Source organism: Orbicella faveolata, unplaced genomic scaffold, assembly GCF_042242905.1.
Source record: "Orbicella faveolata isolate gen_17 unplaced genomic scaffold, um_ofav_v1 contig_12, whole genome shotgun sequence".
NCBI lineage: Eukaryota > Metazoa > Cnidaria > Anthozoa > Scleractinia > Merulinidae > Orbicella > Orbicella faveolata.
The window spans coordinates 1,258,826-1,275,940 of NW_028301539.1; the positions used below are offsets into that span (position 1 = coordinate 1,258,826).

General features: G+C 39.8%; 2 protein-coding genes and 1 long non-coding RNA gene across 4 annotated transcripts in view; all 3 read left to right on the forward strand.

The window, feature by feature from the left end:
* Positions 1–1,957: 1,957 nt before the first annotated feature.
* On the forward strand, positions 1,958–5,492 carry LOC149116051 (uncharacterized). The gene is made up of 4 exons (XM_089278401.1): positions 1,958–2,284; positions 2,611–2,657; positions 4,131–4,422; positions 5,085–5,492. The coding sequence occupies exons 1-4, from the start codon at positions 2,027–2,029 to the stop codon at positions 5,142–5,144; spliced, it is 657 nt and encodes a 218-aa protein (XP_089134527.1). The 5' UTR covers positions 1,958–2,026; the 3' UTR covers positions 5,145–5,492.
* Positions 5,493–6,248: 756 nt separating this feature from the next.
* Positions 6,249–17,115, forward strand: part of LOC110067510 (uncharacterized) — a 71,512-nt gene continuing 60,645 nt past the window's right edge. For both annotated transcript variants that reach the window (XM_089283516.1, XM_089283522.1), the window contains exon 1: positions 6,249–6,354. The gene's annotated coding sequence lies outside the window, so the exon portion shown is untranslated. The remainder of the gene's footprint in view (positions 6,355–17,115) is intronic.
* LOC149116052 (uncharacterized) lies at positions 9,980–11,736 on the forward strand. Its single transcript, XR_016204799.1, has 2 exons — positions 9,980–10,124; positions 10,484–11,736. It is a non-coding gene; the product is annotated as an uncharacterized LOC149116052 (long non-coding RNA).

Sequence of the window (17,115 nt, forward strand, 5' to 3'; positions counted from 1 at the left end):
CTTGTTTATTTGCATGCCGAATAGAGTACGTGACTAGTACTTATGAGAGAAGGCTGTGTTCAGTGTAATTTCATTGAAGAAATACACGTTTTAGTGCGTGCCGAATCGAGTGCGAGCCTAGTAATTATAAGACAAGGCTGAGTTCAGTGTAATTTTATTGAAAAAATACGTCTTTTAGTGCCTGCCGAGTAGAGCACGAGCCTGGCACTTATCAGCCAAGGCTGAGTTCAGTGTAATTTCATTGAAAAAGTTCTTTTTTTTTTTTTTTTTTTTTTTTTTTTTTCATGCCGAATAGAGTACGAGCCTAGTACTTATAAGACAAGGCTCAATTGTTTTGTCATTGTCTCAATTGTCTTGTAAAGAACTCTTTTTGCGCGTCGTTTAACTAATTCGGCTAATTACTGTCATTTCACAACGCCAGAAAATGGCGGATGTGTCTTTTAAATGGTTCTTACCATGCTCTTTGACAGCCGCCTTGACGTTTTGACAGCTGTCGCTATTTTCCGACCTTGTTGTTCAGTTTCTCTTTATGACTAGCGGCTCTGCTATCCATGGCTAACTATAGCTATAGTCAAGGTAGTTGCTGGTATCTATCGCACTGGAGAGGGGAAGCCGTCGGAAAGATATGAAGCAAGGATTCAAATCGGTGAAGATCACAAATACATTGCTTCTTTCAGAAGTAAAAGGGTAATCCATATCAAAAAATGAAAAAAACAAAAAACAAAAAAAAACGATAATCTTTTTTTTCAAGAGAAAAACAAGAACAACATGTTTATAACGCCCAAATACACACAGGCAAATAGATTTCTTTGTTTTATTTCTTAGAAATTAAAACATTGCGATAAGACAAAAGTTAAAACCATCACGGTTAAAAACTCTAACAAACTGTAAAAACTCTAAAAAGCGACGACGTTTCGCTGTTTACTCAACGTCATTTTCAAGTCAAAATGAATAAGAAAACGTTATTTGAATATAAATGTACAAAACAAATCCTTAGAGACTTAAATAAAGCACTATTAAATGCGAGAAATATTTGCACGCAGTGTCACGTAAACAATTTAGCACGAACGGAGTCCTTCTGGGTATTTAGCCCAGATTTTAGCTCCTTAATAAACAACATCTCGAATATTAAGCAGTCAAACTTCGTTCTACATTTCCTCAAAATCGAGAATTGTTTGTCCTTCAAATCAGACCTCGATAGGCCATGGTCTTCCAAGTGTCTTCCAATTGCAGAATGTTTATGCTCGCCAATGCGTTGGTGCAAGTATCGGGTTGTGTACCCGACATAATCTGTGTCGCACAGATCACATTGAAATTTGTAGACCACGCACTGATTGTTGACAACCGACGGCTTCTTCTCTTTCGGGGCGAGGACTTGACTGATCTTTTTGACTGAAAGACAGGCAAAAATAAAATATAAAGCAGGTCAAAAAATCATCGTGGCGTTATTAAAATAACGGATGCGGGTATATTCAAACAGGGACTTAAAAAAGTTTTCATCTCAGCTGTGTTTTGCGTTTACAGCTGACCTTTCCTGGAACCAAATGGACAACGAAACAAACGGACTGGCAGACTGGTTCGTTGCTAGACACACCATAGACCCTGAATTGCATTACCGGTTGCTTTCAACAAGCTCAACAAACAACCGACGGTCAGGGACACTGACGGAGGTAAATTATACAGTTATTATCAGATGAGCCCGAACTACACCCTAGAGCTGACTAGGCAAGGTCAGAGGGCTCAATTAAAGCCATTTGTAATATTTGGAAAAGAAGAAAAACGTTCAAACAATATGGATTAATATGGATTAGCAGTTCCTCTTAATCGTGCTTACATTAAATTAGAAGAGGCATATGTTCTACGCACGGTCCGCCAATTCTTTTCTGACACGTTCACAATGTATACAGCATGGCCAAAGTTAATGCGATAGAAAACACCTCTCTGTTTTGTTGTATTTATTCCTCAGAATTCTGTACAAGCCGTAGTTTTGCCCGTGGCTTACATCCCTCTCTGTGTTGTTGAGTCAATGGAGTCTATGAACAACAGTCCTGCCGCATTAGAGCAGGGAGTGGCCAGAGCATCATTTTTAATGCACAAAGTGATGGAGGAGAGAGCGGAGCAGGAACGGTGGCGGAGAGAAATGAATCAAAGGGAAAGGGAATTACAAACACAAAGAGCGAGAGAAAGGATGGAAAGAGAAGCAAGGGAAGTGGTGAAGGCTAACAATTGGCCACAACAACAGGGAGCGATTACTGCACCTGGGTGCACAAGTCTTCATGAGATGGTGAGTAGCCTTCATTTCAGTACATTCTTTAGAGAGAATTCTTAGGATCACACCTTTTTGTTTTTCACTCTGACCTCTCAGACAGCATGTTGTCAAGACACCAACAGTGCGGGAGCTGATGAATTCATCAAATATCACTTGACCGCCTGACAGAAACCAGTACGCTACAACACTTGTGGGGTTGTCTTACCGGAGTATACGTAAAAACATTTGATCATCAGTTGTAAAAGGGTGGCCAAATATGACTAATTTCATTATGGACGGCTAACTTAAATTTGAGTCACTCCAACTGCGGTAATTTACGATTCCCTTTTTTATTTTTACAGATTGCACGCAACACGATTTGCGGAAACTGTGGCAGACAAAAATACTTGTAAGTGTTAGCCATCTGCAAAAATATTTACCTTGCTATCTGTCTTTGCTTTCCCTAATTCGTTTCTGGTCCTGTTTGTTCGAGGCAAGATTAAGCTCTTCCAGGGTTTCAACAACAATTTCTGTGCCTGTTTGATCCCATCTTTTCTTAGTGTATATGTTGGATGTACCGTTGTGATGGTTTAGAGGCCCGTCGTTCGCTATGCCTGTAACTCAGGCTGTTGCTAACTAACTATGGTGTAAACTTTGATAGCTGAATAATTGAAGTTAGGTTTGAGTGAGGAATAATTAATTAGCTTTTAGCATAAATTGAAGCAATCTCTTTGCATTTCACCGTGATCATTCATGCTTGACGTGATAGTGATCCTTTGCGCTCCGGGAAAATGAATTTGGTCGTTCTTTCCTTTCTACAACAAAGCAACTTTCCCTTAACACATGCGCAGAAGATACGTGTAAGTTACTGCCAACTACTTGATTGAGGAAACGTTACACACTGGATTCACCCGCACACCGCATTACCTTGCGGTTGCGTGCAATGTGTAGGGCGCGCATTCGCACGTTCCTATCATCACAGCTTTTAGTTGAGGGCGGAACTTAGTTCTTGTGGTAACGACTCTTTCCTTTTCAAAGCAAAGTACTCCATTGAGATTACGTATCTTTTGCGTGCCGAATTATTCCTATTGTTTGAGTAGAAAGATTTTCTGCTGCTTTCAAACTATACTAGTGTGGTTGCCAGGGTTGTTTGACTGATTGCTTCAAATTAACAATTAGACCCGTAGCCCTTGAGGGCGAAGGGTCTAATTGTTTTAGTATCACCAAACTAGTCGGAGAGAAAAGTCAATAATAAAGTTAGCAATTGCAAGCTGAAGAAATATTGTTAATGCTTTCGCATTAGTTTTGTACAGCGGTCTTGTGCTATAGTTACCAGTTTTCCGCTCAGACAAGTGTCAAATGTAGTTTAGTATGTGTTTCACTGTCCGACACAAGGTTGTATCTCAGCGGATCTATGCAAATTTCACGGCGTTAAATTTGTTGTATTTCAAGATTCTTATCGTCAACGGTCTTTACTCGTCTATTCACGGAAAGGTTCGCGGAAACGGAGGGCGTTGTAAACAAAGAAACTTACGGCGCGATTAAAGGCACAAGCAGTTTTGTTTAGTCGAGTGTTTGATCTTCGGAACAGTATTGCTATCGACGGTTACAAATATTTATTTGGGAATAAAACGAAAGAAAGCGTCACGCTCGATTGCGCTAATTTCGCTACTCGAAGACTATTACTAATAGTCCTCTAGTAGCGTAGCCATTTAAAATGCAGGATTTACATTAGTCCACTAGCTGGGTGATACTAATAAAGAGTAGAAACTTATTGCTTCTCTCCAGGGCTTGTTTAGTTCGTCTTGAGCCATCTCATATAAGTGTTTCTTTTTGTAATTTTGTTTGTTTGTTTGTTTGTTCGTTTTTCGCTTTCTTTTAGTTCTAGAGGTTCTGACGCGAACATAAATCTCAGCCTGACCGAAACCCGATTACCTGCATTGGAGCAATGTGTTGAAGACGCTTGTCCTTTGGATGAACGAGTGCTCAGGATCAGAGAGGAGCGGGAACTATTTGGAAGAGAAATAGAAAGAAAAGAACGAGAAATAAGAGAACAGAGAGCACGAAAGAAAAGAGAGAGGGAAGCAAGGGAGCTAGAGGAGGCCAGCATGTGGCCGCAACAACAGGAGGCCATCACTGGGCCTTGGTGTGTGTGTGCTGATGAGGGTCAGGAGGTAAGTTTAGTCTTATCAAGAGAAGATCAATGTAAGTACTTTGATCTTCTCTTGGTAATATTTATTAGGCGAAACGTGTCGGATAGCCAAGGTTCACCCTCAATAGCCTGTAACAAGCTTTTTGGTGGGCGAGAGTTGAACAATTTTGTTCGCGTTCTTATATCTCGCAAAACTTTCTTCCTTCTGTCTCGCTCCTACTCCCAGTTTAAGGGCCCGTTTTCCCATATCCACTCGCACCAACAATTCTTTTTTTTTCTCTGAATGCAAGGCGCTCGCCCGCTCACTCTTCAGGTTATGCTGTAAACATTTTTTATATTGGATCTCAAATTGCTCCTCAGTTAATTATGCATTATTTTAAAAATTAAGTAATAACCAGTCAGCCGAAGAATCATCAATTTTTTGCTCCCAGTCATTACCAGTTAATGGAAATGCAACTGAGAATATTTCACAAAGACGTCTAGCATATAAGGGTGACGAGATTCTAGAGCGATAGTTGTGTGGTGTAGTAACCATGGAGAAGTGAACACTACGGGTGTGTTGTAATCATGGCTTCACGACAATTTTGTTTGCCTAAATGACTGTTTTAGTAGGCTGAGAACTTTAATAAATGTGCTACTCGCGTCACTAAGGCTTTTTTCTTTGGTTTTTTGTTTTTTTGACAGGCTGCACAAGGTTCTGAAGAAGGTATTGGGGCTCTTTCGGAACCACAACAGGAAAGCTGACATTCAGTAGTAAACCATGATACACTGGCCGTAGATGATTTTATTTCGACAAGTAAAATTGAGTGCGAGACTTGCAGGGAATATTGCAGAAACAAAGCTGTACGTATACAGTCAAACCTGTATTAGACGGACACCCTCGGAACCCTGCTAAGTTAATGTCTACTTTATGCAGGGTGTCCGCGGAAGGAAAGTTCCCTGAAAATTCGTATTAAAAGAGTCATATTAATCATATTCCTCAGTATTTAAAGTATTTCCACAAACAGTGACAATTTAAGTCTATGGAATCATTCATTCATGATGGAGCGGCTAACGTCATGTGTGAACTTCATGTGACCACTGGTGACAGTAGCTACCAGAGCAGTTCCTCAGTAACTTTATACGCTGGTTTTGACTAAACTTCCCGCAGACCAGTCAAAAAGCGGAGAAAACCATGGGTCGAGAGACTGAGCTATAAACTACACAGGTACAAAATAAACGGCAGTGTATTATACATAGTTTCATTTCAAAAGTGTTAAAGAATTTTTGAATGTAAGATAATAACAGCAACTGGATGTGTAATTTTCCTCAAAAGTAGATTTTTTTTAAAAAGTCAACCTCGTTTCCAGGCCTATTCCCTCAGAGTTCCGCCCTTCCCAATCGCTAACCTAAGGGAAATGTTCAGGGTAAGAGATTGTTAGAAAGTGACTGGCTCGGATTTCTAGGAAAAAAGTTTAATAAGTAATAAACTGAATTATTAAGCATTTTCGTTTGATAAAGCAATGAACTTGATAAACGCGAGGTATGCGATTGTAAAGAGCTAAAGGGTTTTTACTGCTTTAATTTTGAATTAGAAAGTAACTTTTAGAAATCTTTTCAGTTTTAAACGCTTTCCCCAGCCCTGTGTTATAAGTTAGGCCCTGACCACGCTAATGCATATTTTCAAGTCTCCGTTTTTATTTCGAAGAAAACGAAGCAAAATCTTTTCGACCACACTAGCGTGTTCGTTTTGTTTCCACCTGCCCACACTGATACCTTTTCATTTGAAAACCCATAATTTTAAAGACGTTTTCGCCTATCGTCCACACTAAAATGCGCTGATGAAAACGCTGATGGAAATGACAGTATATTTTTCGACAAGACATGCCTGAATCTCCACCGATGAAAAGACCACAAAACAATCGCTGACGTGGCCGAAAGTTTCTTTTGACAAAACAAAAGTCAATTAGTTAAGGTAAGTCGCTTTTTTTGTTCATTTTCGACATTATGTTGAGATTTTTTTTTCGAGGGAATTTCATCAGGCTTTGAACTGTAACCATCACGAGGTAGAGGCAAAGACAAGCCCATGCACGCCATCTCGTCATTTCTAAAAATTTGCGTCGCGTGTACGTGTATTAATTTAAGGTTTACAGACACGTGACTTTGCCAAAGCGACTGCACTGGGAACAAGTCTACCATTCCTGCAAGCGGCCATTTTGAACAGAGACGGCTTTGATAATTTAAATAATTTAATTCACAGACTTCGCAGCAGTGATCATCAACTACAAGGGAGCTTTGATAAAATGAAGTATGTAAGGCACAAAGCTGTGTAGTTTTATTAAACCTAAGGAAAGTAAACGGTAAACTGCAAAGGCAAAGAGTTCGTTTGTTCGGTCAGACTTGAACGTTGATGAAAGGAGGTAGATAAAATTTCGAAATACAAATCATGAAAATTTAACTTGTCATCTTTGTGAGTTGCGATACAAATTTCTGTTGTATGTAAGGACGATTTAAAGGATGAAAACGTAAAAATGGGCGTACAGTTGCGAATCCCGATGACTCGCAACGCTGGTTTGCGATTCAGTGGTTGAATTAAGATGATTTTGTTTTTCCTTATTGAAGGCCACGTTAATCTCTCGTGGGCTTAGGCCATTTGCAAATATTTAAATTGGCTCTTTTGTTATCTTTGTATTGTTTCTCAGAAATCGCTCAGGGCTCCGCAAAGGCTATAAGTACGTCACTAGTCAGCACTGTTCAGCTTTTTTAGCGGAATTTGAACCGACCTGATTAATAGCCAAGATTAAAAAGCATTTTGTGTATGTTGACCCTATTCAATGAGACGCGCGTACGCAACACATGCTTTTTCAAGGTTTTGACGTAAAACCATCTCGCATTGGGCTAGTCAGTATATTTTGAAACAGATTTGAACTGTGGGTCCTTTTCCCGTTCGATTCCCAAAGGAAGGCAGGCTATGCCGTTAGTTTGCTGTACCAGACCGCGAAAGAAAACAACAGCCGCGACTGGCAGCAGGACTGGCGTTGATATATAAATAATAATAATAAAAAAACTCGATAGCGTTTCCTGTTTCTATAGGCTAAGAGAGGGACGCGTGATGTCTAGGAAAACAAAAACTTCACGCTGAGCCAATTAAGTTCCTTCGAATTCAGTTTCCCAGAACGTTTCTGTACCAACAAGGTGTTTTCTATTTCCAGTTTACCATGTTTCTGCAGAGTTACACAAACAGAACTTTCATCCAAGTTTCCAATTCTCTCAAGCAACGCTATCGATTTTGTATTTCTTAATCTCACCTCAGTCTGGGCAGACATCATTAAAAAAAAACACACAAAAAATATTGTCTGGGCTTTGGATTGGATTCCAAGAACTGTCCATTTCTAACTGCATGTGATTAGCCTGCGAGCAAGTAGACGTATGCACTCTGCAGGCTACATGTGATTGGCTGGTGATAACACGGTGGTAAGGTAGACAATTTCTAGGTCAAACATCTCAAAAAAAGAAATAAAACAAACATTGGGAGACACGTTTGTCACATGCTTAACAGATGGTTACGAAGACAAAACAAAGGTAAATGTATCTAAACTAAACACCAAACTTGGCAAACAAATTTTTATTAGTTATATCAAATTAAAATGAATAGTGGTATTGCGGCCGAATACAAACGGTTCATGTTTCATTTGTACTGTAATCGTGACGCCAAAGGAATGTAAATTTGTTTCTGTATCAAGTTCATAGTGAAAGTAAACATGGGAGTAACACAGTGAACGCTAACAACAGTTATTGTTCCCTAAAAAGGGCGTCGATGGCAGCAGTTTTGTAGAATTGGCTTAATTCAGATATGGGTCTGTTATGTAATACTTCAACGAGCTTTCCAGAAGCAATTTCGAGCGTGCCAAATATCAGTGCCAAAGATAAGTTTAAAGACGTTTTGATAACCCTGCTAAATAAATTCCCTGGGATCTTATATGAGCCCTCAAGTATTGCACAATTCTCAAATATAGCGACAATTTTAATAAGGACAAGGATACCGATAGACGGAATATAAGAAAATTAAATAAAAATATAAGATGCTGCTCTAGAAAACGACCAGTTAACAAGAGATACATGTGCACAGTGTGTACGTAGTATGTGATTTTTGTCAACGTCCCAAAATTTCTTTGCTTGCTGTTAAAAATCCAAGTGATCCAGCGTTAGGTCAAGTAGGCTCCATTAGCAGCGGCTGCTCGGAAAATGAGCCCGTGCTCCTCCACCCGAAGACAGTGGAAGGAGAAGGAAGAACGAAGACTGGACTCGAGGAAGTGACCAGTAAATGAAAAAATCTCTAATTTGCATTTTAAATTGCAAGTGCTTTTGTTCCCACTGACAGTCCGGACTGGTGATCTAGTATCACTGTTATTTCCTTGTTTCTGAAATCAAAAAATGCTCTCCTAGGTTTTCATTTAGTTACATTTTCACTTGCTAGCAAAGATTTGGATCGTCGTATTTGGAAGGTGAGTTTTCTGTATCTTGAATAGTTTTGTTACACGAGCAGCAGCTATCAACTGTGACCGTAATTTCCTGCACGGTAGATTCTCTCAGTTCCAACATATGTAAACACCACAAAATACTTAGGCCTTTTAGGGGAAAAGAATGGAAAAGAAACACTAGCTTAAAAGAGGATATAAAGAATGCCTCACGAAGTAGCGACAATATTATTTATTCTCTCAGTCTAAAATGATTCTTGCTTCCTCGCGCGCTTAAGCGGCCAGATGCATATCAATTGTTCTCTATGACTGTTTGCTGTCGCGCATCAGAAAGACTAACACGGTTGTGTGCAAAATTCTGAACATTTCATTTAAACTTTCATGATGGTATTCAGTGTACTTCAGTTCTGAATCCAGCAAGCCAATCTAATGCCAGCCCAGGCCATGAAACCACACTGATACCTACTGATGTGGAGTGTTTTCACGTGACTTCACGGCAACCACATTGGTTTACCAAAACATTGAAACGGCGGCGATGTTGGTGTACGAAACACTTTTTAACGTTAAATCCGTGAGCCCCAAAATTAAACATTGCACATTCGCAGGATTTTAGTCATATCCTGCACGCAGTTCTGTAGGTGTTTTTTGCCGTTCACACCCTAGTTGGAACGTGATTTGTACTCTAAAGAATAGGTATAAAATAAGTTCCTTTATGTATCTTGTTCAAACTCCCTGATGAAGTCTGTATGATCAGACGAAACCGGTCGGAGAAAATAAAGCAAGTTGACAAGATCTGTTGCTGAAGTGCTGCTCACTAGTATTACTTTAAAAAAAACAATAATAATAATAATAATAATACTAAAAAAAAAATTTCCGACGTTAACTAAGATGACAGCTTGATTTCATTTGTACCTTTTTGTATCCGGAATTCCCGAAACTCGGTTTCTTTAAAGTGACATTTTCCGATTCCCGCCTCCTTAAAAAGCCAAATCCCGTGTCCCGGTCTTAATTACAATTCCGAATCCCATCCCCTTTTTCCATCGAAATCCCGAATCCCGGTCTTTCAATGAGCCAAATATACATGCCGGATCCCTGATTGACCTTTTGAACGACCATAAATGTTGTAACTCCAGCGGACTAATACGTGTACGCACGCGAACTTTGTACTGACAATGTTCCGTTTTCCACTCAAACGCACTAATTTATTAGTATCTATTCATCGCTGAACTTGAATAAGAACGATAGGATCATTGTCAGAGCCACATAGGTGAGTGTGAGGGACATGTCTTTGTTTTTAGTTTCTTAGTCAGGGGTGAAAACGTTTTCTGACATAAGAATGATAGGTCCTTTCTTGTATCGTAGCTGATGAATTTTTCTATTGGGGCGATGATATTTCCTAGTCACATGATCGTAACTAAAAGGGAATATCCCTCGTTGAATGTTTCGCACAAAGCCATTCCTGACTTGACTGTCCGGCGACATTTATATGCTGTTTTATCACCGCAGTTTGCGTGTTATTTCTTATATGCTGTTTGTTCGAATGGATACTATATAAAGCAAGGGTTAAATTCTGTCTGGTAGGGTGATCGGGTCAGTTTAACCGAGACTCAGGTTGTCCTCTCTTAGGAGCTGAAAGCGAACTCGGAGAAACTCAGAAACAGCAATGATTCCTGCTGACTTTTGAGACGAAGCAATTTGAATGACTTATGAATCCGAGAAAGAGGATGTCGTGTCTAGGACATGATTTCGTGTAGGTTTGAGAGATCAAAAGGTCTTTGTGATTCATAAAATAATAAATCATGATATACGTGTTTTAATAAGAAAACAGAATAATCTAGGGCATTCTTGTGAACGATAGAGCCTGCCAAGCCAAGATTAGCCTGCGAGCAGGCTCACGTTGGAGCACAAGCGAAAAAAACGTGAGAAGATTCTATTCGTTTCCTGTCAAGCTACACTGAAGCTATCATCGTTGAAACTTCGTGGTATTCAGGAATCATATTTATTTTTAAAATTCGTTATTTTATTTCTCGTCAAGGGATCTGGAAGTGATGCTTTTCTGTTAAAAAAAAAAAAAAGTAATCATGAGGGGATCATCAAGATCCCAATTACAGTCACATGCTGCCCTCTTCGCGCCTACTTTGAAAAGTCGACTGAAAGGATCGATCAAACATCACGTAGCAGGTCAGTTGATATACATATCACCAAGCGTTTATAGCGCCTTGCAATGCTTGAACGCGCACAGAAAAATACACGTCTGAGACTTTGGCTTGAACGAAGTAGATGCGACTGCTACCTTCAGAGGAGATGGTCTACAATTGAATTTTAGAGCTCACGGTAGTTTGGTGGTTGTTGATACATTTGCTTGAATTTCTTTCCCCGAGTAATTTAATTCAATGGGCACATTTTTGATATCATTTAGGCTTGTTTTAAGAGTTATACCTATATTTTGTTGTGGCAGTTATAAAAACACCGAAATTATCTCGTACTCAAAATATATCACTGTACCACAACCGTAATGAAAATATTACCCTAGCTTAGTGTTCAGTAAGAAATTTATCACGAAAACTTCGCTCATGAAAGGGACGGAGTGGTTGTAATATGCTGAGTTAGGAAAACACCAAAGAGGCAATAATGAGCTAAAAGGCTGAAAAAGGATTAATAATTAGCCTCTTTCGATGGTTTTACTTACAGTCCACAGTCTAGAAATGTGATCAAGTGCCATCTCACGGCTGCCTGTATATGTATTATTCCCGACGAGGGTACTCCCAGAAAAATTCGGCGGGGGTGTGCGGCTCGCTTTCCAAAACCCTTACCCTATTTATGGCCAAAATCCGCGATTTTCCCTACCCTATTTATGAAAAAGTAGCTTCTTTTTTTTTTTTTTTTTAAAAAAACATACCCAATTCAAGACTAGAGTGCAAAAACCATATCCTATTTATGACCAAAATGGCCAAAATCGAAACCCTATTATGACCAAAACGGCTGGCTGGGAGTACCCCTCGGGTATTATTCAAGAGACTATGATCATCGTGTCTTGTATTATTTCACTGAACTTTTAGTTAAATTAATTGCTCCATGCTACATGGAAGCAGGTACTGCGTAATGCGTTGTCGTATCTCCTGTGTTCTCTTGACCTCTTAAATAGTCAAATGACGTAATATAATAGCGCTAATATTAGGAATTGGGTAAAATCTCTCTCTTCCACGGAGGTTCCCCGGGAGGGGGACTCCCATATGGAATGGGCGGGGATGCTCGTCGTCTCGCTTAGGGTTGTAAATTTCGGATTTTGGTCTCGCTTAGGGTGTTCTGGGCAAAATGTCATTGTTTTTAGCCGTCAAGGTCTCGTTAAGGGTTGCACGCGAAGAAATAACAAAACAGAAAGAATTTTGATTCTTTATATTTACTCAATTCATGTAAAAAAAATTCGCCATCATTAAAAGTCACTGTACTTTTATTTGTCTGTTTTATAAACTGGTCTCTTTTAGGGGTCTGCATAAACTTCGGCCACGCCCAGATTGGTCTCTTTTAGGGGTTAAATTCAAAATTTCCGACGAGCATCCCCGTCCACTCCATATGGGAGTCCCCCCCCCCGGAAATTATATTAGGCAGACACCCTCGACGGAACCTTGCTAAGCTACAGTCGTAGACAAAAGTCCTCGGGACTCTTGTGTAATGTAACGAATTATCTGTGTTTAAGAATTGCTGGTACTAGTTTTCAACAGTGTATGTGAGGTGGGGGGGGGGGGGGGGGAGGGGAGGAGGTTAGGTAGTTGAAGTTGTATTCACGTCTGGCGTGTGCGCAAAAGCGCCAAAAGTGCAAATTTGTCCCAAGATTTTTGTACATAATTGTAGTCTGCTTTATCCGTGCAGGGTGTCCGCTGAGAACATGTTCCTTCAGAATTCGTTTTAGTATAGTAATAGCTAACAGTGCAGTTTCTCAGTAGCTTTATACTCTGGTTTAGACTAAACGTTCGGAAGAACAGTCAAAAAACCGAGAAAATCATGGGCCAACTGAGACTGAGCTATAAACTACACAGGTACAAAATAAACGGCAGTGTATTATACATATTTTATTTCAAAAGTTTTAAAGCATTTTTTAATGTAGGACGATAACAGGAACTGGATGTGCAATTTTCCGGCCTCAAAAGTTCATTTTCCAGGGCTTTTCCCTTATCCGCCCTTTTCAATCCTTAAGGAAATGCCCTGGGTACAAGGTTGTTAGAAAGTGTAAGGCTTGGATTTCTAGGAAAAAGTTAAATAAGTATTTGTAATAAACTATTTTATTAAGCATTTTTGTTTGATAAAGCAATGAACTTGATAAATGGGAGGTATGCGATTGTAAAGGGCTAAGGGGTTTTAATGCCTTAATTGTGAATTAAAAAGTAACTTTTGGAAATTTTTTCAGCTTTCAACGCTTTCCCCAGCCCTGTGTAATAAGTTAGGCCCCAGCCACACTAACGCGCTTTCAAAAGTCTCTATTTTCATTTGAAGAAAACGAAGCAAAATATTTTCGACCACGACTAGTGTTTTCGTTTCGTTTTCAACTGTCCACACTGATTCATTTTCATTCGAAAACGCACACTTTTTGATACGTTTTCGCCTATCGTCCACACTAAAAAACGCCCGAAATCGCTGATGGAAACAGTTGTATATGACGCTTTTTTCGGCACCGTTTTCACCTGTTCACACTAGAAACGGAGCGTTTTCAAAACGCTCCATTTTCGAAACCATGTTCGAATGCCTTCGTTTTCACCAGCGTTTCCGGTCGTTTTAGTGTGGATGATAGGCCAAAACGCATCAAATTAAGTATGCGTTTTCACGGAAAACCCATTAGTGTGGTCGGGGCCTTAGTGTTCGACAGTAAAAAAACATTTCAATAACGCCTGCTGACGTCTACAATGGTCTGAATTCGGGGATTCCCCTACTTTTAATTATGTTTGTCCACTTGATTTGCATAATTCTGCATGATCAAGATAACATGGCGCACTGTATTTTTCGACAAGACATGCCTGAATCTCTACCGATGGAAATAGCACAAACAATCACAGAAATTACCGAAAGGAGGAAAAATAGCCTCATTAAGGACACTGGCAACAGTTGCTAGCACTTTTCCAACAGCTACACTTTAACGGATGATTACTACCACTGTTTAACAAGTGGTGTTAAATAGTGGTTTGCGGTGACACCATTGCAGTTAAATAAGGTGGCGATTCATGTTTCGCATTCATCAGTGCCACCGAAGCATCGCATAACGTGGACATCTTGTGAGTACCAAATTGACTAAGGTATTATTTCTAAGATCAGTGGAGGGAACGAAATATCTATTTTTATTCAAAAACCGCTGAACAGCCGACTGAGAACAAACAGACGTAATGTAAGATGAGGAATTTTGAGACAGTTTTTGTTGGTTTTCATCATTATCTTTGATTTATCATAGTATCTCTCTTCACGCTCGTCGGCGCATAAGGCCGCAAGTATCTTAAATTTATGGCATAGTACATACTAAAATTGACGAGAGCTGAAGGATAAATGATTAGCGCAAGATGCAATTGTGATGACTGCAGCACTTGCTTGTAAACAATATCCGTAAATCGGAGTGGAGGCGCCGGGCCCTCTGTGATAATTTTTTGTGTTATCTTTCATTTCTGATGTGTTTGTTGAAACTAATTCCGTCTAACCATGCATTAGAGCAGTCTGGAGTGCTATTTCTGCGGGATGAAGTGAGTGCGTTTCCTGTGAACTTCTTGTCCTGCTAACTTAGCCTCATGACCACATCAAGAGTAGCGAAGTCTGCCGTGAAACATTCAGCAGCTTATAAACCAAATCAGCAAATAAATGGTAAAGAAGGAAAAGGGGAAAAAAAAGAGGAATGATAGTAGCCTGTCTCACAGCCGTCTCTCCCCAGAAAAAAGAATCGATTTTTTTTCCTGGGAGAGGCGGCTGTGACACAGGCTAGAATGATAGCGGTATAGCCTTCAACGGGGTAGACTACGAGTAGTCCCTCTTTCGCTTAGTCCGTCGTGCGTGACGTGAAAGAAGACCGCGAGAAAAAAACAGGCCGCGCGAAATCCTGGGGGCGGGAAGCGCGAAAGGAGTCCGTGTCGTTATAAGCTCCAGAGTTGCAGAGAAGTAGACAGTGCTCTTTGTTGACATTTATACTCTTCATATGTTACACTGTCATATTTACCCTGCAGTTACTATAGCGAACTTAGCGATGTCATTTACAATCGCTAATTGCATTAATGGGTAGATTTCAAACCAGGTCGAGCGTTCCAGGTGAGACCATCCAAAATTCAGTCTAAAAAGTAAACAAAAGCCCATTTCCTTAGAACACATTTCCAGTTGTTGTTTCTCGCTGTTGCCTTAATAGGTAGCCCTATTAGCTGTTTCTTGGAGCGTGGGAATGACAATAAAGGGCAATGGTCCAAGTGAAATGTTTGTACCCAGCTGTGAGTAAAGCGCCAAAACAAAAAAGCGGGCGTGGGAGTCTTAAAATACAAATCTTGTTTATTTTAATTGTATGGGTAACAATAGTGTAACTCACTCACTGATCAACAGTCGCTTTATTTTAAAACTGCATTACTTGGCAGAACGAGAACGCCATACAGGAGGTAGACCACGGATAATCCCTCTTTCGCTTAGTCCGTCGTGCGTGACGCGAAAGAAAACCGCGAGAAAAAAATGGCCGCGCGAAATCCTAGTGGCGAGGAGCGCGTGAAAGGAGTCCGCGCTCCTCGCCCCCAGGATTTCGCGCGGCCATTTTTTTTCTCGCGGTTTTCTTTCGCGTCACGCACGTGGGACTAAGCGAAAGAGGGACTACTCGAAGAATCCTTACCATACGTGGATTCTTCGGTTCCTCTGACGCACCATGATCCGAGAGATCTCGGATTGATCTGTTTAGAGAAAAAACGCAAAATCCGTTTTCGGATTTAAGAATCCAATCTTGGATTTTCTTAAAGAAACGCACCCTTAGATAACATCAAAAGATTATTACAAATAAACTGCAACGAGTACAGAATGCCTGCGCCAGACTGATTTTTAAAGAACAGAAATTTTGCCATGTAACGCCTCTAATTTATGAATTACACTGGATACAGATTAGATACAGAATCGAGTTTAAAATACTTTTAATTACTTTTAAGATTCTTAATTTTTGAGGGCCTACTTATTTATCGTCTCTTATTTCTCTTAGGCTCCCATCCAAATATAATCTAAGGAATTCTAGCCATAAACGTTTACTTAGTTATCCGCGTTGTAAATCAAAAGCTACACTAGGTGACCGTTCTTTTAGCTGTGCTGCACCGAAACTTTGGAATGCGCTACCATTTGACATAAGAAGCGCCAGCACTGTTAGTATTTTTAAAGCCAAGCTAAAAACTCACCTTTTCCGTCATGCATTTTTATCATAGTTGTTTTTATTGTAAGTTTACTTTTAATTGTAATTTTAGCTTTTTAAAATCATTGTAAGTTTACTTTTAATTGTAATTTTAGCTTTTTAGTCTTTTTATTCCGTTTTTAATCATGTTATGCGCATTTGAACATTTTATGAAATTTGCCCATTATAAATGTTATTATTATTATTATTATTATTACACTAGTTGCCTAGTGTTTGCTTAGCGCCAATAAATTCAAATTTATTTTTTTATAAGCTAAGCAACTACTTGAAAATAACCAATCGGCTTTTTGTTATCAAATTGTACCTGTCAATAATGCGTCACACATCATTCAAATCGCACTTTGGTTTCTGAGATATGTATAAATAATCAAGACAGGACAGGTCAGAACTAGGCTACGAGTAGTCCCTCTTTCGCTTAGACCGTCGTGCTTGACGCGAAAGAAAACGGCGAGAAAAAAATGGCACGCGAACTCCTGGGATTTCACGCGGCCATTTTTTCCTCGTGGTTTATTTACGGTCTAGCTTGACGGACTAAGCGAAAGAGGGACTACTCGTACTCTAGGTCAGAACAGTCCTTAGCTTGCCACTATCACTTTCACTTTCTATATAGTCTATATATGTTCTGTTGGTTCTTCTTAGAAGCTCTAAACATTGAAGACTTGCAAACTCACCCAGACAGGGTTGAAAGTAAAAACAACCATCTAAATATCCAACAGTAACTCTTTGAGGACCTCATTCAGGGGTGGAGAGTGAAGTTATCTGAGGGTTCAACGCGAGCGGCTCTCGCGCCAAACCGAAAACTAGCCTGCGAACGCAGGCTACACGAAACCAAGACAAGAAAGCTTTATAGCCTTAGGCTTTA

What these genes read in the sequence shown, in the direction of transcription:
- LOC149116051 (XM_089278401.1), top strand. Translation starts at nt 2,027, where the DNA reads ATGGAGTCTATGAACAACAGTCCTGCCGCATTAGAGCAGGGAGTGGCC. An exon ending in GCACAAGTCTTCATGAGATG is followed by an intron (nt 2,285 to 2,610) that starts GTGAGTAGCCTT and finishes TTATTTTTACAG; the next exon opens with ATTGCACGCAACACGATTTG. An exon ending in TGTGGCAGACAAAAATACTT is followed by an intron (nt 2,658 to 4,130) that starts GTAAGTGTTAGC and finishes GCTTTCTTTTAG; the next exon opens with TTCTAGAGGTTCTGACGCGA.